The 24,356-nt window shown below is 38.3% G+C and overlaps 1 protein-coding gene across 1 annotated transcript in view; it reads right to left on the bottom strand.

The window, feature by feature from the left end:
* Window positions 1-23,643, bottom strand: part of cul4b (cullin 4B) — an 84,384-nt gene extending 60,741 nt beyond the window's left edge. The window contains exons 1-4 of the mRNA XM_072595245.1: window positions 23,047-23,643; window positions 9,203-9,318; window positions 3,975-4,078; window positions 2,135-2,204 (exon numbers count right to left, since the gene is read on the bottom strand). Of these exons, the coding sequence (XP_072451346.1) occupies window positions 2,135-2,204; window positions 3,975-4,078; window positions 9,203-9,318; window positions 23,047-23,443 (687 nt within the window). The 5' untranslated portion in view covers window positions 23,444-23,643. The remainder of the gene's footprint in view (window positions 1-2,134; window positions 2,205-3,974; window positions 4,079-9,202; window positions 9,319-23,046) is intronic.
* Between the last annotated feature and the right edge of the window lie 713 nt (window positions 23,644-24,356).

Raw genomic sequence — 24,356 nt, forward strand, 5'->3', positions numbered from 1 at the left:
CCTCACTAAACTGAGATAGTTAGAATTGGGTTCAGTTTAGTATTAGGGGGAAGTATCCAAACAGGATTTTTGTGTCAGTCTTTCAACCTATTCCAGAAAACAAAAGGTATGCAGTAAACAAAACAAACTATAGATGCTGGAAATCAGAAACACAAACAAAAATTATTCGAAAACTCATCGGGTCTGGCAGCATTTGTGGAGAGAAAGCAGAATTAATGTTTCAGGTCCAATGAACCACCTTATACAGTAATTGAGTGAAGGCAGTTCAGATTCAGTCTTGATACTCTCAACCTGCAAACAGGCTGCCAAAGATGAAATCCATGGTTGAAACAGCAAAAGACATACCTCCAGGAGTGAGAAACTAAATATTAGAGGAAGTTTTTCCAATAAATTACACTTTTATTGTACTAGTAAATCCCAAATCACTGGATTGCTAGCTGACATTAAAATGGAGGGATAAAGGGTGAAAGACATAATTTTTAAAAAAAACTGGTCATGAAGGAATTGCAAAGGAGATTCTGAAGTCAAGAACAGCAAGTCAAGAGATGCTGAGTAAAGTGAAAGAATGAGGGACACATCTTTTAAGGTGAGAGGACAGAGATTTTAAAAGGATATGAGGGGCAGAGAATGTTTCACGTGTGGAATGAACTTCCAGAAAAGTGGTGGTTGCAGATACAATTACAACGTTTAAAAAATATATGAATCTGAAAGGGTTCGAGGGATATGGGCCAGGAGCAGGCTGGTGGGACTAGTTTAGTTTGAGATTATGTTTGGCACGGACTGGTTGGTTCAAAGAGTTCATTTACATACTGTATGAGTCTATGATTCTATAACATCCAACAGCAAAATAGACAGGACTAGTATTGATGAAGTGAAGAATACATACCATAAAATACATTTGGTCAAAATCATAAAAGCTAAAAGCTATTGGAAAACCTGAACATTCTTTGTGTGATAAGAAGCCATGAAACTGGGAAGGCTTGGAATTTGGGATTTAATGTGTATGAGATATAGACGATGGCCTATTGGATGACTGAGAAGTTTAAAACTACTAGAAATGCACAAGTCAACCTTTAGATTGTTGGAGAAGTCAGCCACAAAGTAATAAAATACATGCATTAAAGTTTCAACTGAAGGAAAGGGGAGGACAGAGAGATGTTATTTGAGATATGCATGGAAGTGGTGTCGGTGACAGATTGAATGTAGTGTTAGAAACTGAGCTTGAGGTGAAGTAAAACTCCATGATTCTTAGGTTAGATGGGCTTTGGCAGCTAAAAGAAACAGCTTAAATTTGATTACAGCAAACTGAGTAAATTTTGGTTTGACATTTAAACAATATCAGTAAGGTTTTAAAATAGGAGGAACAACAGTAGGTTTGAAAAATTTAGGGATCCATTTGCCGGAAGTGAACAATGACAATTTACTGTAGATAATCTAATTAGCATCAAGGTGGTCAGGCCTGGAGATCAAAAATATGGGGTTGGTTTTGCCAAAGATATATTTTATCAATACTAGTCCTTGGTTTGGAATAGAAGGGATGGGATGGGACTGCCCAGCAGTACAATGGAAATTGAAGGAGCTGGTTCCAGCTAATCATCTGTGAACTTGGAATGCAAGGTACAATACTCATCCCATAACCTCTACTTGGTTCAGAAGCCACTTGTGTGGCCTCAAAACTCCTGCCAAAAATTGTAAATTACCTGTCACGCAACTGATCTACCTGTACATCAAACTTTGTTTTGGGAAATGGATCACTGTTACTCCTTTTTCAGATCACCCACAAATTCTAACATTGGGTTAAAACAGATTTTAAAAAATCATCTACAAATGCTATGACTTGCCTTTAATTTCTCGCCAGTTCAGCAACAAGACATTTTCATTTTGCCTACTACTTTTCTATTTAGCTTTGAGGTGTAAATTCAAATTATCAATCAGAACCAAATTAGCAAAGGAATAAGTTGTGGATATTTTACATTAGCACAATTGAGGTTTTGGAGCTTTGAGCATTGTCTGAAAGAACGAGAAAATGCATGGCTTGATTCCTGAGATTCAGCAGGCAATATCTTGATTAGAAGGGTGAAATGGAGACAAAAATTTAAATATGTACACCAATATTAATTGTGACCTTACTTACCATTTGTCTGCAATGGTCCTGCCAGCATTTATCTATTTTCTTTAGAAACAGGACACTATCTAAGGAATCCGTAAAGGAATGGTTAAAGAAAACTGAAAATACAAAGTTAGTTCTACAATGAATCAAGGAAACTAAATTCCTTTAGCATACACTGTACCCCAGCAAATGTTAACATTCATCATCACTTCTCTTCAATTGAGTGTCCCATTTAATAATTTTTTGACCTTCAATTTTAAGTGTCTACACAGATCTACCAGTGAAGGAGAAGGACGGTAACTTGTTGGGACTTTACTTATGATGTTCTTATGATGCAATTAGACTGAGTCATCCTTGATGGTGTTGAAATCCTATTTCATATTCCTGAACTAATTCCAATTTCAATTCAGAAATTTTTGTGCATGTGCATACATATTGCGGGAATCTAGCAAGGAGGCAATTTAAAAAGCATTAGATATGCTTGCTTACCAGCTGTACAAAATACATGGTAAAAAGCATATTTCAGGAATTATCAGTTCTGAACGTTTGTGGAAAAATTCTGAAGATTTACTGATGCTGCATTCATGATTTAATGACAGGGTTCAGCAGTGTCTGAAGTCATCCATATACAATTGAGCAGTTGAAGTATAATGTAAGCATTGACTAATCAAAAACAAAATTGAGCATGTTAGCAAACACTTCAGATTCAGTAAATTCCATTAAGAAATTGTAACCAATGTTGTTAGTAGACATTAATTTGCAAACTGCAAGGAGAGAGAAACAAAACATAAATCAATATCGAGATCATCTGGCAATCGTTTGTGGTGATGACTGGAGCATCAATATTAACCAGTGTATTAAGATAATTCAAAGCTCTTGAAAACTGTGATATGTGGAGGAAGCATATTAAGATATTGACACATTTTGTAAATATTTTGATGCCAAAAAAAAAGTATGACCTCGTCTGAGCTCAAACGAAAATATCAGATTCCCCTTTCGGGCCTCAAAGCTAAGGAAGCAAAAAAATCAATGATAGTACTCACTGCTTTAGAATTTGGCAATTTCCAACTATCTAATTCTTGTGGAAACCATAGTTCACAGAACCTTCATTCACTTTTCTCCACCTGACAAACTAACTAGTTATTGTGAAGCAATCTACATTCCACCCTCAAATAAACTGCAGGAAAACATCCTCCCCAAAGAACACAACTCCCAAGAATATATTAACCAGATTCCACTGCTATCAGAGTAAGGAAACTTCACAGATCCCCAGAGAAAAAAATATCTCCTCACCCCAATCTCAAACGGAAAATCTTTCAATTTAAAACTGACCCACCTCAGTTGTGAACTCCACAACAAGGCACACATCCTGGTTGACGACAAATATCACCAACCTGAGTTAAGTCCCAGCTTTCCACCTACCACATAAAATGTGGACAACCGCAATCATTAGAGATTGGGCAGAGGAAGAGGAGGTCAATTATCCAAAAGCGAAAAATGTGGAACAGCTCAAATTGTGGCTGTGGCCATCCAAGACAAACTACTGTCCGCATACTGTTCCGAGATCAATTCCTCATAAGCACTTATATTGTCCCAGCTGAAGACAAAATGTAACTTGGACTTCTTTCACAGCCATACGAATAAAACAACTGTCACTTTAAAAGATCGTTTATAAGTATGGTCCCCTGAGCTATGATACCATTTACATCAAAGATATATGATACACTTATACTCCAAGTTTATGGCTCATGCACAGATTTTGAAATGTTGCAACTGAACTCAGCAAATTTACGGTTCTTCAACCACATAATTAACTCAAATAACTCACATAATTAACATTCTGATCAGATAAATTAAAGGATATTCTCTGAACTGGTGAATTTGAGCTTTGATGTGATCCTCACAGACTTGTCGCAGCTGCTTGTATAAATTTGCTGATACTTTGTAAGAACAGAGGTTCTCCACTGCCTATAACAGAAAAAGTCATAGAAGGAAGATTTAGAATATTTAACAATTCATAGTGCTTGAAGGGATTTGATAGTCACCCCACTGTCCTCTGACCCTTACCCGCAGAAAGTGACCAAAGATCTTTATACAGTTAAAATAGCTATAGATAGGACTTTGAAATGTAAAAATGATATGCTGGAGATCCGGAACAAAGAATTACAGAGGGGTTATAATCTTCCAAGTCAATAGAAATTAACGTACACCAGTATAGAGGCGCACAGTTATCTGAATTGAATCAAAATATACGAACTGAAGTTGCATACATTTGGCGGGAGATGAATTTCACCCATTGTACTCCCTCAAAACCCCTAAAAGATGCTCTTCAATTGACTACACTGCAGATATCAGCAAGTTAATTTACCATCAGTATAAGTACATAGGAAATTAAAGTAAGAAGCCATATAGCCTTTCACAATTGCTGTCACTTCAATAACATTATGGTTGATTTGACCTTGGTCTCAATTTCATTTTTCTGCCTGTTCCTGAGAATCTTAGGGTCCATGAAAGTGAAAGTGTCTGCCCTCTTCAGTCTTGACTATATCCGCAAGTCTTAAGGTTAATATAGGAATAGATACCTGGCTAACTAATGGGAAACAATCAGGATTAATGGATTACTTTAAGATTGGTGAACTAATAATGGGTGCCACAAAGATCAGCACTGGAGTCTCAACAATTTACATTGGCCAAGATTGTTCAGATTTCTGGTTTAGGATATACCGGAGGTACGATCCAATATGTATGCTGGTTTGTCTTCAAAGTCACAACATACCGATCTCTGCAGGAATAGCCCGTGAAGTTTGAACTTCTGACTGGAAATTTCCCTGCTCAACAGCAACCTATACGAACACCACAGGAACTAGAAATGGGCAATAAATCCCATGAGTGAATTTTTTAAAGATTATGCACCCAAATTAGAGTCAAGACATCAGACTAGCCTGTTGTATGTCACTGGACACCCACGACAAAAATCAAACCAATCTTCCAGGTAACTGAAGAACTGACCCTCAAATTGCTACCATGACCCAATGACTCCAACGACCCACTCAATCAACTCCCCCATAACCGACTTCAGAACCCGACAAAACCTTTACCCAACCATGCACCACCCCACTGTCCAACTCAACTGACTACTCCCAAAAACCAACTTAACGATCTACTGTAAGTTATCACCTGACTACTTATCCTGCTCACAATATCATCCCCCATTGTTATCACTGACCCAACTGACTAGTCTAACATGCAAACCTTATTCACCCAACACCACGAAACTATAACCCAAACCAACCTGATTATACTTCCCAAACATCATTCCGCAAAATTACCTGCCACATATCCATTCACCTATTCATTAACTAACGTTTCTTAACATCTACATTTGATTTTAAAGTTATCTTCAGGCAGCTAATACTGAAAACAAAAACAGGCTAATATCCAGTTTCTCATTCTTCTCCTCCAAAAAGGAACATTGAGGACTTATTCTTGAAATGCATTCTTTTTAATTTTATGCCGCTCAGTGGTTAGGATACTAACTATTATCACATTCGCTCCACGTTATTTAAAATGAGTGACAGTTTACTCTGGAAGTGTAAAGGAATCCATGGTGGGAGAAATTACGCTCACAGTTAGAAGATTAGATTCCCTACAGTATGGAAACAGGCCCTACAGCCCAACAAGTCCACACCAACCCTCCGAAGAATAACCCACCCAGACCCATTCCAAATGGATAAACCAGTTCAGATTCTGATCATAGATAAGGTCCAGAAGCTTCCAATGAAGATTTCAATGATGACAATGTCGTTGACTGTCAAGGGGTGACGGTTAGATTCTCTGTTAGTGATAGTCAATGCATGGTACATGTGTGGCATGATTAAGATCACAGCTTAGAGCAGAGAATGAACGTCATCTTAAAGTTTTGAATTCCTGAAATTTCACATGGGATTTCATAATAGAAAACCAAAGTTGTAGGCAGCAATAGTTCTGAACGGAGAGACCTTGGAGTGCAGGTTCATAGCTCCTTGAAAGTGGAGTCGCAAGTAGATAGGATAGTGGAGGCAGCGTTTGATGTGCTTTCCTTTATTGGTCAGAGTACTGAATACAGGGGTTGGGAGGTCATGTTGCAGCTGTACAGGACATTGATTAGGCCACTGTTGGAATATTACATGCAATTCTGGTCTCCTTCCTATGGGAAAGATGTTGTGAAACTTGAAATGGTTCAGAAGAGATTGACAAGGATGTTGCCAGGGTTGGAGGATTTGAGCTACGGGGAGAGGCTGAACAGGCGGGGGCTGTTTTCCCTGGAGCGTCGGAGGCTGAGGGGTGACCTTATAGAGGTTTACAAAATGATGAGGGGCATAGATAGGGTAAATAGGCAAAGTCTTTTCCCTGGGGTCAGGGAATCCAGAACGAGAGGGCATAGGTTTAGGGTGAGGGGGGAAAGATGGTACGTGTATGGAATGAGCTGCCAAAGGAAGTGGTGGAGGCTAGTACAATTGCAACATTTAAGAGACATTTGGATGGGTATATGAATAGGAAGGGTTTGGAGGTATAAAGGCTGGGTGCTGGCAGGTGGGACTAGATTGGGTTGGGATATCTGGCCGGCATGGACGGGTTGGACCGAAGGGTCTGTTTCCATGCTGTACATTTCTATGACTCTATAAAAGTTTTTAAAAATAGTAGAAGGTGGGATATGTTAGATAGATCGACAAGGGAAGAGAGACACGTTCAAAAAAAATGAAGCATGATATTGCTCATTTTGCAAGAGCTCAGGGAGGAGAATTGTACATGTTGGAGGCAAGTTCCCACTAAGTTGAAAAAAAGAATACAAAAACAGTAACATTATGAGCCCCCACATAATTTGCACATAGTCAGTGAAATTGCATGAATACTCCACTTCACACTTTAAATGTACAACAGTATTAACCAGTCTGTCATCGTCCAATGGTGCACCTGCCAACGTTTGGAAATTCCACATTTAAATTTCAGAGACGGAGATGGAACAGTTCAAATGAGTATTAGTAGGACAGCTCTTTTTTGTGGTAGGTGATGCATATTTTAGCATAATTGTGGGGAAAAAAGGGTAAAATAAGAATAAATTTCCTAGAAAGGGAGTTCAAACATGCTTGGCTGAGAAGCAAGTGAGCTGGAAATAGCATCAATAACAGAAATCTGTGACAGTCCAAGAGGACACTGGCAGAAAGGTGAGTAAGGAAATTTAGGCTGAACATGATCTGATCAATCAAACACATGGAACAACAAACTCTACACGTTGTTCTACTGAGTAGCTGCAATAAGGTCCAATTTCAAAAAAGCAAGAAAAATAATATCAGGCAAAGCAAACAAAATACTGCAGAAAATCAAAAATAATACAATAAGCATAAAGATGAATTACAAAAAGTAGTTCAGGAAAGAAAAGCAAACAGATCATGAAAACGTATGGAGAAGCTACACCCAAAACAAAAACTTTTTTTTGTGTTAGAAGCATGTAAAGTGAAAGGATAAATTAAGCAACAAGTCAGCTATATTACGATCAAAGTGGCAACCTATCTGTGGAGGCAGAGAATTAGTAAGGGACATCTTGAAGACTTTGAGTTTGTCTTCACCGAGGACCAGGTCAATTATCACACTATAATTAAAATGAGAGTGCAACATATCATGGGAAAAGCATGTCAAGAGAGAAAACCTTATTATGTTTGACTTATTTAAAAACATATACATCCCCATTTCTGAATGAATTGGAAGTCTGGTTGTGATATCTGGTTGGCATGGACGAGTTGGACCGTAGGGTCTGCTTCCGTGCTGTACATCTCTCGAGTCTTAGACTCTACTCATCAAATAAAATTACCTTGCAGATTATTTTGCCAATACTTCAGAATTTACAGTTATGGTAACATTGAAAGTTCAAATCGCCGTGGACTAGAATCTACTTTTCTTACACAAGCCAAGACAGTAAAGATTAGTAGGCTATTCTGACTGTCAAGAATATCATTTCTGAGTTTTTTTTGTGTACGACTTAATGATAATCAGGAGAAGGAACGTCAGCTGATTCTCAGTCACATTCATCCAAACATGAATTGAGGAGGAATGGGCCATTCAGCTGCACTACCCTACTCCACCCTGCCGTTTGAAAAGATCTTAGATATCGTAATGTGATCTCAACACCTCTTCCCTGCCAACCACTTATACCCTTTGATGTCCTTGTTGATCAAAAATCTAATGAGGTCTTAAAAATATTCAACAGCCATGCTTCCATTGCATATGCCTGCTAGCTTTACTCTCTCTTCCTTCTCCCTAAAAGGAGAAATATTCCTACAACATTATCTTGTCAAATCTCCTCAGGATCGTGCGTTAAATAACATCATCTCTCAATCTTCTGAACTCCAAAAGGATACAGAACTAAGTAGTTTAAACTTTAACTGATAAGATAAACCTTCACGCCAAGGAGTGGCTGAACGAACCTTCAGTGAACTCCCTTCAAGTATGATTTGGCAACGTCACCACTATCACCTGATGAAGGAGCGTCGCTCCGAAAGCTAGTGTGCTTCCAATTAAACCTGTTGGACTGCAACCTGGTGTTGTGAGATTTTTAACTTTGTCTCCCTTCAAGTAAATATGCTCTTTCTTGAATATGGAGACCAAAACTATATCGTATACCAGAAGAGTTTCTTACAACTGTGATGTCTTAGGGAGATATCACCAAGGCATTATACAGTTCTCAGAAAATTTATTTCATTATATATTCCATACCCCTTACAATAAATGACAACATTCTATTTGCTGCACCTGCATACTAATGTTTTATGATTCAGATATCACTAAATTCATTAAATTATCACATTCAATTTCAACCTGAGAAATTCGTAACACTGAGATTTGTACTTGAGCAATATTCAGCACATTTAAAGGGGTGGCAGGGCAGAAATATTGCTTTCCTTACAAAGACAGTAACAATTACATTGGCAATTGATTAAAATTGATATTTAAATATGCAACACTACAAAATATGGCTGAATAAGAAATCATTGTCTTTGTCAATATTTTCAAAGTAATTTAACTCGCTACATACAAAACATGCAACATTTCGATTACCTGATAAAGTTCCTCCAAATTGTATTTGATTGAGGTGCTCTTCTGAATTGCTTCTACTGCTTCTTTCAGTTTTTGCCAGGTTTCATTGGTGTAATTATCAGGCAACTTAGGTTTATCTGTAATAGAAAATGCTTTATCACAGTTCACTGCAATAATGAGAGAGAGGAACATTATAATGAGTTCGGTCATTTCTCTCAAACTCACAAGCTAAATTTTTTAAAAATGAATACAAAAGCAATATATATTTTCACATACGATATAACACAAGACTTGGCTCTGAAGAAAATCTCAAATTTAAACAAGGATCTATTTATTTTAAATGATCAATTCATTCCAGTCAGTGAACAAATATTGCTCAAACTTCACACATTACAACAGGCAATCCATCCCATTTAATATAACAAACTTCAATTACAACTGAGAGGCACAGGCTTTTATTGAAGAAAACCAGCTTAGCATGAACAACTCTCCAGTGCCTTGGCCAACAAATCATTTTTCACAATAAGCAGGTGTAGAAGCAAGCCAAATGAGCTGTTGAGTCTGCACCACCATTCAATAGGATCACAGCTGACCTCTTCAACTTCAACTCCATTCCCTGCCCACTCGCACACTCAATACTCAGGGACCAATGTTCTAAATAATGGAGCATCAATTTTCTGTTGTAAAGAATTCCCAAAGATTCAAAACCCTTAGAGTAATTTCTTCTCACTTTGTCCTAAATGAGTGGCCCTTATCCTGGGACAAAACTCTCATTTTTTGGCCTGCCATAGCACAGTGGTAGTGTCCCTGCCTCTGAGTCAAAAGACCTGGGTTCCAGTCTCACCTGCTCCAGACAGGTGTAATAACATCTCTGACCAGGTTAATTTGAAAATATCCATACCCACATTAAAAGTCCTAGTCTGCAGAAACTGTTTCTCAGTGGCTACCTTATCAAGCTCCTTTGCAATTTTATATGCTTCAATGAGACTGCCTGCCCTTTTATTAAAGATACAGAGAATACAGGCTGAATTTCCTCAGCCTTTCATCACAAGACAACCAGCTTATATCAAGGAACCAACTTCATAAACCCTCACTGCACCACCACCAGAGCACATACAACATTTTGTCAGATTATGTTACGAGCTTTTAGTATTCACTTTTAACACTGAACAAAGAAGGGTGCAAAGGTTGGTAGCCCCAATTGCTGCTGGTGTCTGAAATCAGTTTCAAGATGGAACAAAAGGAACAATCTAGACGGAATCGGAGTCAAAAACCTTGCCTGAAACTGAACCTCCTGAAACACCACCAATAATGGATATTACCAAAGTGAATGAGCAATTTAAACAAAAGGACACTGGCAGTCTCAAATTCTCAAAATAGTGAATTTAGACCACAAGATTTATAACGAAAATATACATCGGCCTTTGTTTGCAAACATACTTTGAACCTATGCTAGTCCCTTGATGAGGAGACTAATTTGTTGTCCGGTTTAAATCAGCAGGTTATTGCTGCAGATAGTTATTATTGACCAGAAACTGAACTGGACTAGCCATGTAAGCATTGCCAATATTAGGGCAGGTCAGAGGGGAGGAAGCCTGCACCGAATAACTTACTTCCCGTTTCCCCAAAACCTGTTCACTACCTGTCAGGCACAAGTCAAAACTTGGACAGCAAATTCTCCACTTCTGTGGATAAAAGTAGCTCCAACAACACCCAGGAAATTTACCAAGCAGCCCATTTGATAGCACCAAAATCACAAACACTTCTTTGACTATTATTGTTCGGTAGCAGTGTGTTAGAAGAATCAGAAGTACTTTAAAAAATTGAAGCACCTGAGACTGCACCTTCCAAACCCACAACTATCATTTAAAAGGACAGGGTACAAAGGATATTGTGAACATGCTACTCAAGATCCTAATTTGGAAGTAAAGTGTATATGACCGTTCCTCCGTTGTCACTGGGTTAAAATGTTCCAAATAGACTGTGGCAGCTCACAATCACTTTCAAACTAGCAATTAGCGATGGGTAATAAACAGTGGTCTGGATAGCAATGCCAGCATTCCCCAAATGAATAAGCTAAATAATTCCAGCCTCGGGCAACTGTCTGTGTGGAGCTTGCACATTCTCCCCGTGTCTGCGTGGGTTTTCTCCGGGTACTCCGGTTTCCTCCCACAGTCCAAAAATGTGCAGATTAGGTGTACTGGCCATGCAAAATTGCCCGTATTGTTAGGTACATTAGTCGGGATAAATGGAGGGAAATAAATCTGGGTGAGTTACTCTTTGGAGGGTGGGTTACTCTTCAGAGGGTCAGTGTGGACTTGTTGGGCTGAAGGGCCGGTTTCCACACTGTAGGGAATCTAATTTGATTAGCTGCAAGCCAAGGAAATTAATATTCCATGAAATTCAGAAATCCTCACAGCAAAGACAACTCCCCCAACATACCACTACCACCTGACTTCAGCTGAGAACTAGTTTCCTTGAAACTGACAAGAAAACTCAAGTCAGTTGAGACTTGCTTGCTTCACAAGACCCTCAACGTCAACATCAAATCTTCAACATCATTGAAGAAATGACCAGCCTATCATAAAAGATAACTATAAGCTGTAACTACATGTTGCTTTTGTTTGTATCTAATATTTGAATTTGAGAGGCAGTGAGTAAAAGATTGCACGACTTGGAGGGGAAGTGAGTCAGAATACTAATTGTTTATTTTTAAACCCATTTGCTTGCTTCTGAATTATTAGAGGCACTCACTTTGAGGGTAACAAACACACCTTTATAAAGTTATGATCCTGGACAGGAAAGAGAAAACTCAAATTCTGAGAGGCAAATCATTCCTTTAACATGGAAACCAAAATTGCATGCAGCACTCCAAATATTGCCTTGTAAAACTAAAGCGAAGTTTCACTTGTTCCTGTACTCCAATCCACTTATAACAAGAGTCAAAAAGCTATTTTTCTTCCCAATTGCTACAGTGTCTTCACAGCAACAGACGAGAGAGAATGGATGTGGCATTTGGTCCTTTTTGCTACTTCTAATTAAATAGCAGAACAGACGAGATCAAGGCTGATCTGGTTTCAGTCTCCGTTGCACTTGCATGTCTACATCCAAAACTCTTAACTCACGTCTTCTAAAGATTTATCTCATCAGTCTTGACCAAATGTAAGGACCCAGCCTCAACTACCTTCTGGGGAAGAGAATTAAACACTAACAATGCTCTAAGTACTTCTCATCAGTATGATGTACAAAGTACGCAATTCTCATTAAACAGCAACACTGTACAAGTTTCACCCTTAGGATCTGCCCATCTATTCTTATGACCAAATGAATAAATATATACTTTCCCTCATTACGCTACAACCATCTTGTTGCCCATATGAGCTCTGTATCAACAGACTATTTAACTGTAGACATTATTCTGTTCTCATCAAATGCTCACATGCATTTTTTGGTAACAGTTAATGATTACATGACATAGTTTTTGCCATTTTTCCATCCATACCCCTGGAAGCATGATTATCATTGGCTATGCCAATTTGTCGCCTGTTATCACCTATCAACAAGCAAAGGCTGAAGATCAAACCTGGGACCTCATTTAATAAAGTTAAAATTTGACTCCAACAAAAATTTATTATTTCACCATCACATTCATCATTCTGTTTGACTGGCAGTTTTTTTCAAAAAAGAAATGTTGCAAGAACGGAATTAGAAAACCTCACTCATATTTTGATTGGTAAAGCTTCTGTGTGATTGAACTATGCAGAGGAGAAGAGCTCAGGCCTATATGTTCACTGATCCAACAAGATAAAAGACCAAGGTCCAAATAGCCAATATAGTAGCATGATTCAAAAAGAGGTACTATCAAGGCAAACCAAGAAAAATAAATACATGTTTCTAGGCTTTGGGTTTTACAAACCTTAAGATTGTTGGAAGGAAAGACGGACAGAGGTAGCCAATTTTTGAAAATTCACATAAGTGACAATAACAGGCAATATTGGGAGTCTTGATTTCAAATCAAGGAGGATGCAAGAAACAGAGCATGTTAGGATATCAGTTTTGGAGTTTACAAGGAATGACAGCGCAAGTTCAGAGGAGTGTTGACCAACGTATCAATAAACGAATTGAACAGTTGGAAACAAAACTGATTTAGATCCATAACAAGATGGATCTCATTTTGTTTTCAACAATGTGATATATCAGTACAACCACGAAGTACATTCTAATTGAACCTTTTTACTCCTGGACAATGTGTAGGTGGGTGTGAATTAAGGTTCTTGTTGTATTATAAGCAACATGGTCTTTGTCAGAAGTATAACAGATCATACCCCACGAGTAGAGTAAGTGCAAGGAAATGACTTTAGTTTCATTTGTGCAGTAAAGAAAATTGCTCCGTGAAATCACTTCTGGCATGTTTGCTTTAAGTATGCTTTTAACTAGCATTGACAAACAAGAGAAGCTCATGTATTTACTTCACAGTTAATGTTATTCAATGAAGCCTTCCTGCAAATTAAAATAACTCATTGTGAACAGATGATAAAATCATGGCTTGCCGAAATGCATTGCAAAGATGTTGGCTTTCATTTATCTCAGTCCAAATGAAGCACTCTACTTCAAATGAAGTACGAGGAGTCTGTTAGGTTACTTTAAAGCCTCGGCAATTAAAGAAGCTAACAAAATTAGGGAAAAAAAAGTATTTGAACTTTGCATCAATTGACAATGGTGATTACAAAAACTCTAAAGCTGGTGTGATCATTGCAATAACACCTACGAAGTGAAAGACAACACATGCTCAAAGTAGGCTTGAAATCATTACACAAGCACATGCAAATCTCGCAGGCAAAAATATCCACAGTTCATTCATATGCTGGTTAATACATTCACTGCACAGAGTCATAGAGATCTACAGCAAGAAAACATGGACCCTTCGGTCCAACTTGCTCATGCCGACCAGATATCCTAAATTAATCTAGTCTTATTTGCCAGTACTTGGTCCATATCCCTCTAAACCCTTCCTATCACGGACCCATTTAGATGCCTTTTAAATGTTGTAATTGTACCAGCCTCCACCACTTCCTCTGGCAGCTCATTCCATATACACACCATTCTCTGCTTGAAAAAGTTGCCCCTTCGATCCCTTTTAAATCTTTCTACTCTCAGTCTAAACCTATACCTTCTAGTCCTGGACTCCCTCACGTCAGGGAAAAGACCTTGTCAATTTACCCTATCCATGCCCCTCATGATTTTATGAACCTCTATAAGATCACCCTCAGCTAAATCAGCCTCTCGCTACAGCTCAAATCCTCCAACTTTGTTCAGAAAAGATTTACAAGGATGTTGCCAATTTCGAGTGTGACAACAACCTTCCTCTCGGAGGAAGACCGGAACTGCAGACAATAGTGGCCTAACTAATGTCCTGAAATATGACCTCCCAACTCCAATACTCAACGTTCTGACCAATAAAGTAAAACATACCAAACAATACAAGATGGTTAGAACCTTTTAGGATTAGAGGATCTTTTAAACTAAATGAATAGTTCTTTCCAAAGAAATAGATTGTGACTGTGATTCTGACACCTTCCCTTTCCACTCGACAGTATTGTGAAAGTTTGAGATCTGACTCCTGCAGAGCTTTCAAAATGTAGGAATCCTAAGCTAATAAAGTTATTAATTTAGCTCTCTATATACATCATACTGTGTTGTTGGATTTTTCCCTGCCCTGTTAACACTTTGATTCTCCCTTTACCCTTATCTGCTACTCCAGATAATTTGAAACTTTCCTGCATGCTGTTGGCAGTAGTTTTCATTAAGAAATTGCTGTGCACAACATGGAGCATACTTTGGACCCCTGAAGCAGCAGCATCAGGTAATGAAAACACTAAATACTTCTGTCCTATCCTTTATATCATTTATATAAACAGTCAACAGCAACAAACCAACACTGATTCATGTTAAATCCCACTCCTTGTTGTTGATTTTACATCATGTAGTTAAAATATGTTCTGCCTCCCATCATCACCGTACTTACTTTTGCGATATTGATATTGCTTTCATGTTGGAGTTTTCATTAAGATTGCTGTTCTAGCACAAACCCAATTGACAAGGAAGTTATATAATTAATTAGTTCAGACCTAATGGGCACAACATAGAGGTGGTGGGAAACCTGCGGTATTGGAAGAAAATAAGTAATTTTACTTTCTGTACAGTCCCCACCACCAATTGCCTGCTTTTATTGCTGAAGACTCAAAAGCAGGCAATTGCTTACAGTATCAAAAAGGGCTAACTATTATTTACTTGCACTAACATCAATTTCAAATTTATATTTGAACATTTGAACAAATGAACATTTATAGTTGTAAAATGTGAATATTCATTATTACCTTCTTTTTGATAATGACCATAGGTATATTATGTATATCATGCAATATCCTTTCTACACACAATTACAGCATGTCTGTTTGGTGAATCTTTTTAAAATTGTGTTATGTAGGCCACGATACAGTGTGGAAGTTTATCCCATCAAATATTTTCCCTAATGAGCGAACTATAAGCTACTTAAATTCTTTTAAGGTGAAATTGTCTTCAATTCAGCAATTGCAACTTCAATTGTTTTGTTATGTAAAAATAAGAATAGTGTTTGTAGGAATATTAATATGTTGAAATATCATTGTATAAAGTATTCTACCATTGAGACTATAGGGAATCTAATCAAAGCTGTACAATTTTCACAAAGTCTTTGGCAGTTATCAAATTTTCATAAGCCATAAGAAAACTTAGGTTGTCGAATTTAAAAGCACATAGAAATTGCGGAAATGACCTGTGACGTGGCAAATGACACCTTAGGAAGGATATATTGACCTTGGTGAGTTTTACAAGTATGATGCGTGGACAAGGGGTTAAGAAGAGATGATACAAATTAGAAACAAAATCAGAAATTTGTCCTGTTATGTGTAAATTTAGACGGTTAAGGGGTGGTCTGATCAAAGTCTTCCAAGATATTAAAAGGAAAAGACTGGGTAGATAAAGATAAATTATTTCCTCTGGTGGGGGATTCTAGAACTAGGGGGCTTAGTTTGAGAATTGGGCCAGACCATTCACGAGAGATATTAGGAAGCATCTGTACATGCAAAGGGGTGTTGATGTTTGGAACTCTCTTCCACAAATAGCAGTGGATGTTTCATCAGTTGTTAAATTTAAATCTGGGATATATAAATATTTCTTAAGTAGGTCACAGATCAGTAATGATTTCATTCAATTATGGGGCAGGTTCAACAGCCTGAATGGCCTAATCCTGTTCCTGTGATGTAACCCATTTTTGTTAGAATTAAGGCAAGTAATCTAAGTTAGCTGTTAGAGTTTTTAATCACCTTGTTTAGATCTGTTTTAACATGCGTGGAACAGATGGCTCTTGCGAATCCAGGCCAGATGGCTCAAAGGTAGGGAAACTACCACTGTGCCACAAGAGACCCTAAGGTGGTTCAGTTTTAGAGCTGATGCAGAAAATTATGCACCTGGGAGATATGAATCTGGGATTCTTTCAAACATAGACTAAGCTAAGGAGAGATTTGCTGGAGTAAATTAGAACTGTTTGCAGTGACAAGGGTTGTGATGCAAGGGCACTGATTTAAGATGATTGGCAAAAGAACCAAAAGCAATATTTGGAAAGTTTTAATGCGTCAAGTTGTGGTGATTTGGTATGCATTGTCTGAAAGGTTGTTCAATGCAGATTCTAAAGTTTTGTAAAAGGGAATTGAGTAAAAGCTTGAAAGGGAAAAATATCACTGGGCAAAATGTCGGGATTAATTAGATTGCTGGGCTGAATGGTCATTTGTGCTGAATCATCTTGATTTTAGAGGCAGGGTGCAGATTTTTTTTTGGACAAATGCTGTTTAAGTTGTTCTGTCGTATGGATAGTTATTTGAGAAACCAGACATCAGTTGTAAGGCAAGATGGCTCAAAGGCCACTTTCCATACTGTAAACATTTTTGATTGATTGTCAAAAATGTGAAGTCTTTTCATTTTTTTTTAATAGTGCCTTGAAAGTGGAGTCTTGGGTAGATAGGATAGTGAAGTGTGTATAGAAAGCTAAATTAATAACGTTATTAGCTTGGGATTCCTACATTTTGGAAGCTCTGCAGGAGTCAGATCTCAAACTTTCACAATACTGTCGAGTGGAAAGGGAAGGTGTCAGAATCACAGTCACAATCTATTTCTTTGGAAAGAACTATTAATTTAGTTTAAAAGATCCTCTAATCCTAAAAGGTTCTAACCATCCTGTACTGTGTGTCATAAAGTATATCGCTGACATAAAGACACAGTTTAGTGAAGCTTTTCACCTTGCACTGATTACCTTCTACTTTCCTTGCATGAAATAGAGGTATTGCGGCAAATAATGGGAGCAAAATATGTTGAACTGGTTAAGTATTCAAATAAGTGAGAAATTAAGTTAGCTATTAGTAATAGACTGATGAACTATTGAATCTTCAGCAATCATGTAATTTCTAATGTTCCCTGAAGAAATCTTACTATCCAAGCAAATAAAAGACAAAGGTAGAATTTGTCTCAAATTGCAAGTCATAATTACCAGTCTTAATTCCAGACTGAAACTTGATTGGCAATCCGTTATGAAGCATAGCAAATGGAATTACAACAATGTTAAGCTTTTCACTATGTCTTAATGTCCCATAATGATGACAATTTGTCTCATTCTAAACAGATCAGTAGCCGTTACTCTTTATGCTAAATCACCCAAGGTGGAGAATGGGTGAGGAATGCAACACTTCAGTGAATCTTCAACTGTAGATTATCTTTTGATTGTTTGGGTGGAGAGAAGGACATAATTCAAAAGATTAAAAGCATTTCCATGTGATTAAGAGTTTTAAAACTCCAAAGAGTGGATTGCTGAAATATTTTTAAAAGAATCCTCTCCAGTTTTTTTTTAAATTCATTCATAGCATGTGGACATTGCAAGTGAAGCCAGATTTATTTTTCATCCTAATAACCTGGAGAAGGTATTGGTGAGACTCTTTCTTGAATGGCTGCAGTCTGTGTGGTATACAGCTAGGCAATGGCTTTGGAAAGTTATTTTCAGGATTTTGAGCAACAGTAAAGGAACAGCAATCTGGTTCCAAGTTATGATAGTATGTGGCTTAGAGGGGACCTTGAAAGTGGCTGCAACGCACTTACGGATGTACATTATAATGCCATGTGTGTTGCTGTGAGGGGGAGTTAATGTTGAAAGTGTTTTTTTTGATAACAAGCCAATCATCTATGCTTTTTCCTGAATCATGTTGAATATGTTTGGAGTTGCTTTCAAAATATTCCATCGCACTCATCACCTGAAGATGGTGGACAGATTGAGAAGTTGAGTGAATTACTCGCTGTACAATTCCCAGACTCTGACATTGTTATGTTGCCACTTATTTATATAGCTGGTCCAGTTCAACTTCAGATCAATGATAACCCCCACAATGTTGTTAGTCAGGGATGGCAATGAAACTGAAATGTCAAGGGAAAATCTCGAATTAGCTCTGGTCATTTTCTGACACTTCAGTGGCATTCACGTTACTTGCCACACTAGCCCAAACCAGAATGTTGCAGAGGTACTGCTACATTTGGACATGGAATGCTTCATTATCTGAGAAGTCACACATGAACACTGGATAATCAGCAGCAAAAATCCATACTTCTGACCTGACGGAGGAAGGTCATTGATGAAATAGCTGAAAATGTTTGGTTTCAAGGCACTACCCTAAAGAACACCTGAAACTACGTCTTGGGCTGAGGTATCTGACCTACAACCACCACAGTCATCCTTGTTTGTGCCAACCATGACTCTAATCGAGAGTTTCCTTCCCACCAATTCCCACTGACTCCATTCTTTTCAAGTATTTCTTGATACCACTCAGTCAAAAGCTCCCTTAATGTCAAAGGCAGTCATCCTGCTTCCCCTCTTTAGTTCAGCTCTTTTATCCATGTTTGAACAAGGATGTAAATGAAGTCAACTGTAGATTGGCCCTGACAGAACCCGAATTGAGGTGGTTATTTTTGAGAGTATCATTTTATAGTACTGTCGATGATACGTTCTACAACTATGCTGTTGATTGAGGGTAAATTTCATGGTTTAACGTTGGCCAGGTTTGATTTGCCCTGCATTTTGCAAAGCAAGCATATTTTCGGCAGGGGATTTTCTATAGTTCTCTGTATGTCAGTCTTGAAACCCAACAGAGAACTTGGCTTGGGGCGGAGTTCTGGAGCACTTCTGTCAGGACACATGGTCTTTACAGTATCTGGCACCTTCAGCTATTCCTTGACAAGACCTGAATGAATCAACTTGGTTGAAAGGTGATGAGATGCCCAAAACCTCAGCCTCATACACTTGACACTTCTTGCTGTGTCTCTTTCAATTTTTTTTGTACTTAAATGCTGTTTTTCTCTTTCAGTGTGGATGAAGATATATTTGTGGAGCTTCCTCCTCCAGTGAGTTGTTTCATTGGGCACCACCATTCCCAACTGAATGAGGCAGGTCTGCAGAGTTAAATCATTGTGGGTTGTCAGATTGCTTCGCCTTTCAATTGCATGCTACTTCTGCTGTTTGGCACGGTCATAATCCAGTTTGGTAATTTCACCAGGTTGACACCTCAATTTTAGCTCTGTCTGCTGCTGTTCCTGAAATGACTTCTTGCGCTCTTCATTACACTTGGATTGATCTCCGAGCTTGACATAAGAGTGGGGACATGCCAGGTCATGAGGTTAAAGAGTGCAGTTCAATACAATTCTGTCGCTCCTGACGGCCAGAATGTCTCATGGATCTTCAGTCTTGACTTGCTATATCTGTTTGATATCGAGCTAACTCCACATGGAGATACTGAAACACAACTGTATGTTGACAGCAAAGTCAGGATTTTGTCTCCACAGTGACTTCTGTCAACAGTCATGGACAGATGCACCTGCTACATACAGATTAGTGAAGATAAGTTCAAGTATATTTTCCCTGTCAACAATTCCCTAACCATCCACCACAAATCCAACTTGGCAGGTTTCATTTACTGATTGGTTAGTATCGGATACCAACCATCTTTTGGTGATAGACATTGATGTTCCCCACCCCAAGTACATTGGCATCTTCAGTAAGTTAGCTAAGGCAGACTGAAATCAGGTTTCCACATCCACGTTCAATCTGATGCCTTGAGACATTAACAAGTCCAGATTCAAATGTCAAGGACTCCCAAGCATCTCCCTCCTCACTGTATATTATTGTTCTTGCCACATTCCCTGTTGGTGGAATAGGACATCCCAAGGAGTAGTATTGCTTTGGACAAAGTTATTTTCACAAAAATTCTCTCTTCCAGAAAATGTCAGGATATTGCTTCACTTGTTTGTAGAACAGTTCTTCCAATTTTGGCATAAACCCAAAGATGTCAGAATAGAAGACTTTGCCAGGTCAACAGGGCTACGTGCACCTTTGTCATTTCCAGTGCCTTGGTCCATGCAGGGTGGTTTGCCCTGTATCATTCCATTTTTCAGCCTTGGAAGTGGTTTGATTCAACTAAATGGCTTTCAGAGGATACTTAGGAACTAAATTTCAGAGGATACTTAAGACTCAGCCCCAGTGGATCTGGAATTCAGTCAGCAATGAGAAGCAGAAACCCAAACTGAATCTCACCCATTCCAAAAAAATTAACATCAAGTTGTTGTCAGCAAACTCAGCACAGTCCAAGGATCAAACTGTAATGCACCTGATTGTGTCACTCAGTTCTCCACTAGGGAATGCTTTTAACAGTTATTTCAAGACAACCATCATTCATACAACTCATATTGCCAATAGCTAATTATTCTAAGCACAAATCAGCAATATTCCCTCTCCATAGCATCAATCCTGCCACAACAGAAACGTTCAGCATAGCATCTCACATTTTACCAGCTACGAGATAGTTTAAAATTGAATTAATGCTTGGAGTTAAAAATTCAGAATCAAGACAAATTAGTAAACAAATTGCAAAACTCAAAAAGGAATCCACTAAAACTACTTTTTGAGGTCGAGACATCCAATACAACAGTCCGAGTACTTCCAAGTACAAGAAATGGCAATTTGTTTCTTGAGCACAAAGTTCTTTTCTCGTATTTTGATTCACAGCTTTGGAACTAGGACAGTGATGTCCAATAGAAATCGCTAATTAGCTGGAGGCAGAATTAATCTGAGATTTTCTCTTAGGAATATCCAATAACTTCAAAACAAAATCCTTCACATGCTGACCAAGATAAATTTAGTGCACTGTATATTTACTTAATGTGTACAACATTTAATGACTTTGTAAAACAAGAATAAGGTTTTAAAAAACTTGGCATTTTAGCTTTTGTATTTCAATTTGACCAAAAAAGCTACAAGCTTCAGATTAGAAACCCATGGCAAGTCTCTGTTAGTAGTTTTATATGCATGAGTTAGTAACAAGATTTCAAATTAGTCACATGCAGTTAATGTACTGGATAATACTATACGAAACCATAAATTGCAACTTTCTCCCATCCATTCATTAGATATGCTTCTCAAAATATTAAATACTATACTATCCTTCAACATTGTATTACAGATCCTTGATTGGTCAGTATTTGACAAATACAAATGAATTATTTCACAGAAAATTCTGCCCCTTTTCCTGAAATATAACATCCTTATTTTAACAACTATTTGCTGACTTTTCTCTCTTGTTCAAACAGTTGCTTGCAGCATAGGTGTTGCAGTTCATCTCCTAAGAGATTGTATTAGAGTCGATTCAATTGGATCAAACATCAGGAGATTATTGCACAGGGACACATTCAAATCCTGGAACAACATTAGTGTCTTTCCAATACACTACCTTTACCAGCTCAACCAAATCATGGCCAACTAATGTAAACATCATTGGATACTGCCACCAATCTGCTCATCCAAAACTCAAACCTACAAACCAGGATGATCACAAGTCCCATATTCACATGCTGTTAAAATAAATTAACCTCAATTAGCTATCCTCCTTGAGAGTGCTACCACTGACTCCAAAGTAGCCATGCTACTTCAGCCAAAAGCACTAAAGTATCTCAGATCTGACCATCAGCCCGTACTTATCTTCTGCAGATTGCATACACAGCAAATCAAATTTTGAACATGAACAATGGCAAGGCAAGTAAAATAAAATCCAAACTAATCTCCAACATGCCATGTTCAGAATAAAAAGTGTAATTATTAGTTGAAAGTACCACATTTTCAAATGCTACAATCTACAATACTTTTATAAAACATGCAACTTCCATCTATCACGGGAATTAGCAGAGCATATTCAGCCTAAATTACATTTTAAATTATTCTAGCAACAGCAAATTGACATTGTTTATGTGGAACAATTGTGACGGAAAATATATTTTTACAATGATAATAGGTGAGTTTAAAGGTACAGATGAAGAAAACAACTTTGTTTGAGTTGTTCTCCAGTGTCAATCAAAAACCTAAAATTGTGTTTATCGTGGGTAAAATTTTTAACTTAACGAACGTTTCAAAAAGCAAAGATTGCAATACCACTGTACTTCAGTGATTATTGCCTACGAATTGGTCCGAATGTACATGGAGTTTTATTTTGGCTTTCAAGCAATTAAAGGCCATGGAATCCAGCTTTTGCCATAATTGAGTGGAAAACAATTAACTTATTTTGATTACTTCTGCAACTCATTTACCTGTGTAGGAGCTGAAAAAAACGAATGTGAAGTTTACTTGATTTTTTTGGAGTTGGGAGGATGGGGAAATGGCTTTTTAAAACCGAGTTCCATCATTACAGTACCTGCATTTTCCTCACTTACATTTTATTTATTTTCAATATCAAGATCTCCTATTATACCTTTGAAATTTTTAATAACTAATTTTTTAGCCGTCCCCGGCTTGCTGTTGGCGAAGGTGGTGGATTTGGTCAGGCCGTTAGCATGCCCCGTGAGCACGGAACAGCCGCTGCTTTTCCTCTGCTCCTCCGCCATCATCACATCGAGTCCAACAAAGTCTAGCGAGTCCTCGAACTTGACTCTCTTCTGAAGCTGGTGGTTACAGCAGGTGGAAGTGGAGGAGGTAGAGGAGGAAGACTTGGGGGCTGCGGAGGGGAAGAGCTGGGTTGGCTGAGGTGTTTGGTGCTGATGGTGCTCGAACTCGCCGGCCTCGGCTAACTTTCGCTTCCTCGGACTAACATCAGCCTGTTGTCGCACCTCCTGCGGTGAATTTTGTGAAGAGAGGCCCGTTCGAAACATGAAAACTTGGAGCCGACGCCGTCCTATTGTTTTTTTAAACAAACTTGCGTGCTCACACACCCCCGGTATCGAAAATGAAAAAAAATCGGGGACGGGGGAAACGGGGAGGGAAAAAAAACAAGATTAGTACCGACTCCAAAACCCTCCGCTAAATTTCGGCCACTTGTTTTGTCAATAGAGTAAAATGGCGGCACTTCCGGCGACACTTTGCATGCCGGGAGGTGAACTATCCGATGACGTCACCAGGGGCGGGCCTACTCATTCCCCTCCAATTTCCCACCTCCCTCATATTCTCATTCACTGAATTCCCACACTCGAGGCATTATCACTTAGAAATACTGCCCAATATTCATTCATGTTTTGGGGGAAGCACAGGCGTGTTTTTTTAAATCTTTGCGGCATTGTCCCTTCTCATTCAGCTTCTTTCCAACAAAGCACTGAAGGCATCACAAAAGCATCGAAATTTACACAAAAATTAAACAGAGAATTGCGGATGCTGGAAATCTGAAATAAAAACATGAATTTACTTGCGGAACTCAGCAGCATCTGTGGGGAAAAAGCAAAGTCAACGTTTTGTTTCCATCCCTGTAAAATTGAACTGGGCAGGATAGTGATAAAATGGATTCTTGTCAAAATGGACACATCCTCAGCTTCATGAAATTATGTAGAATCTACATTATGGAAATAAACTGTTCAGCCCAACTGGTCTCTGCCTTTGTTTGTATTTCATACCAATCTTCAGCTAGCTCTGTGAGATTTGCAGATGTCGTAAACTATTTGTAGTCCGTTCAGTATTCTGCACGGACGTGGCCAAAAGGACTAAAGGATCGATAGTTATTTTTTATGAAATCAGATCAACTGAAATTGAAAATACTTCATTATTACCAGTTATCGTGTAGTGTGTACATTATTT

Source organism: Chiloscyllium punctatum, chromosome 25 (genome assembly GCF_047496795.1).
Source record: "Chiloscyllium punctatum isolate Juve2018m chromosome 25, sChiPun1.3, whole genome shotgun sequence".
NCBI lineage: Eukaryota > Metazoa > Chordata > Chondrichthyes > Orectolobiformes > Hemiscylliidae > Chiloscyllium > Chiloscyllium punctatum.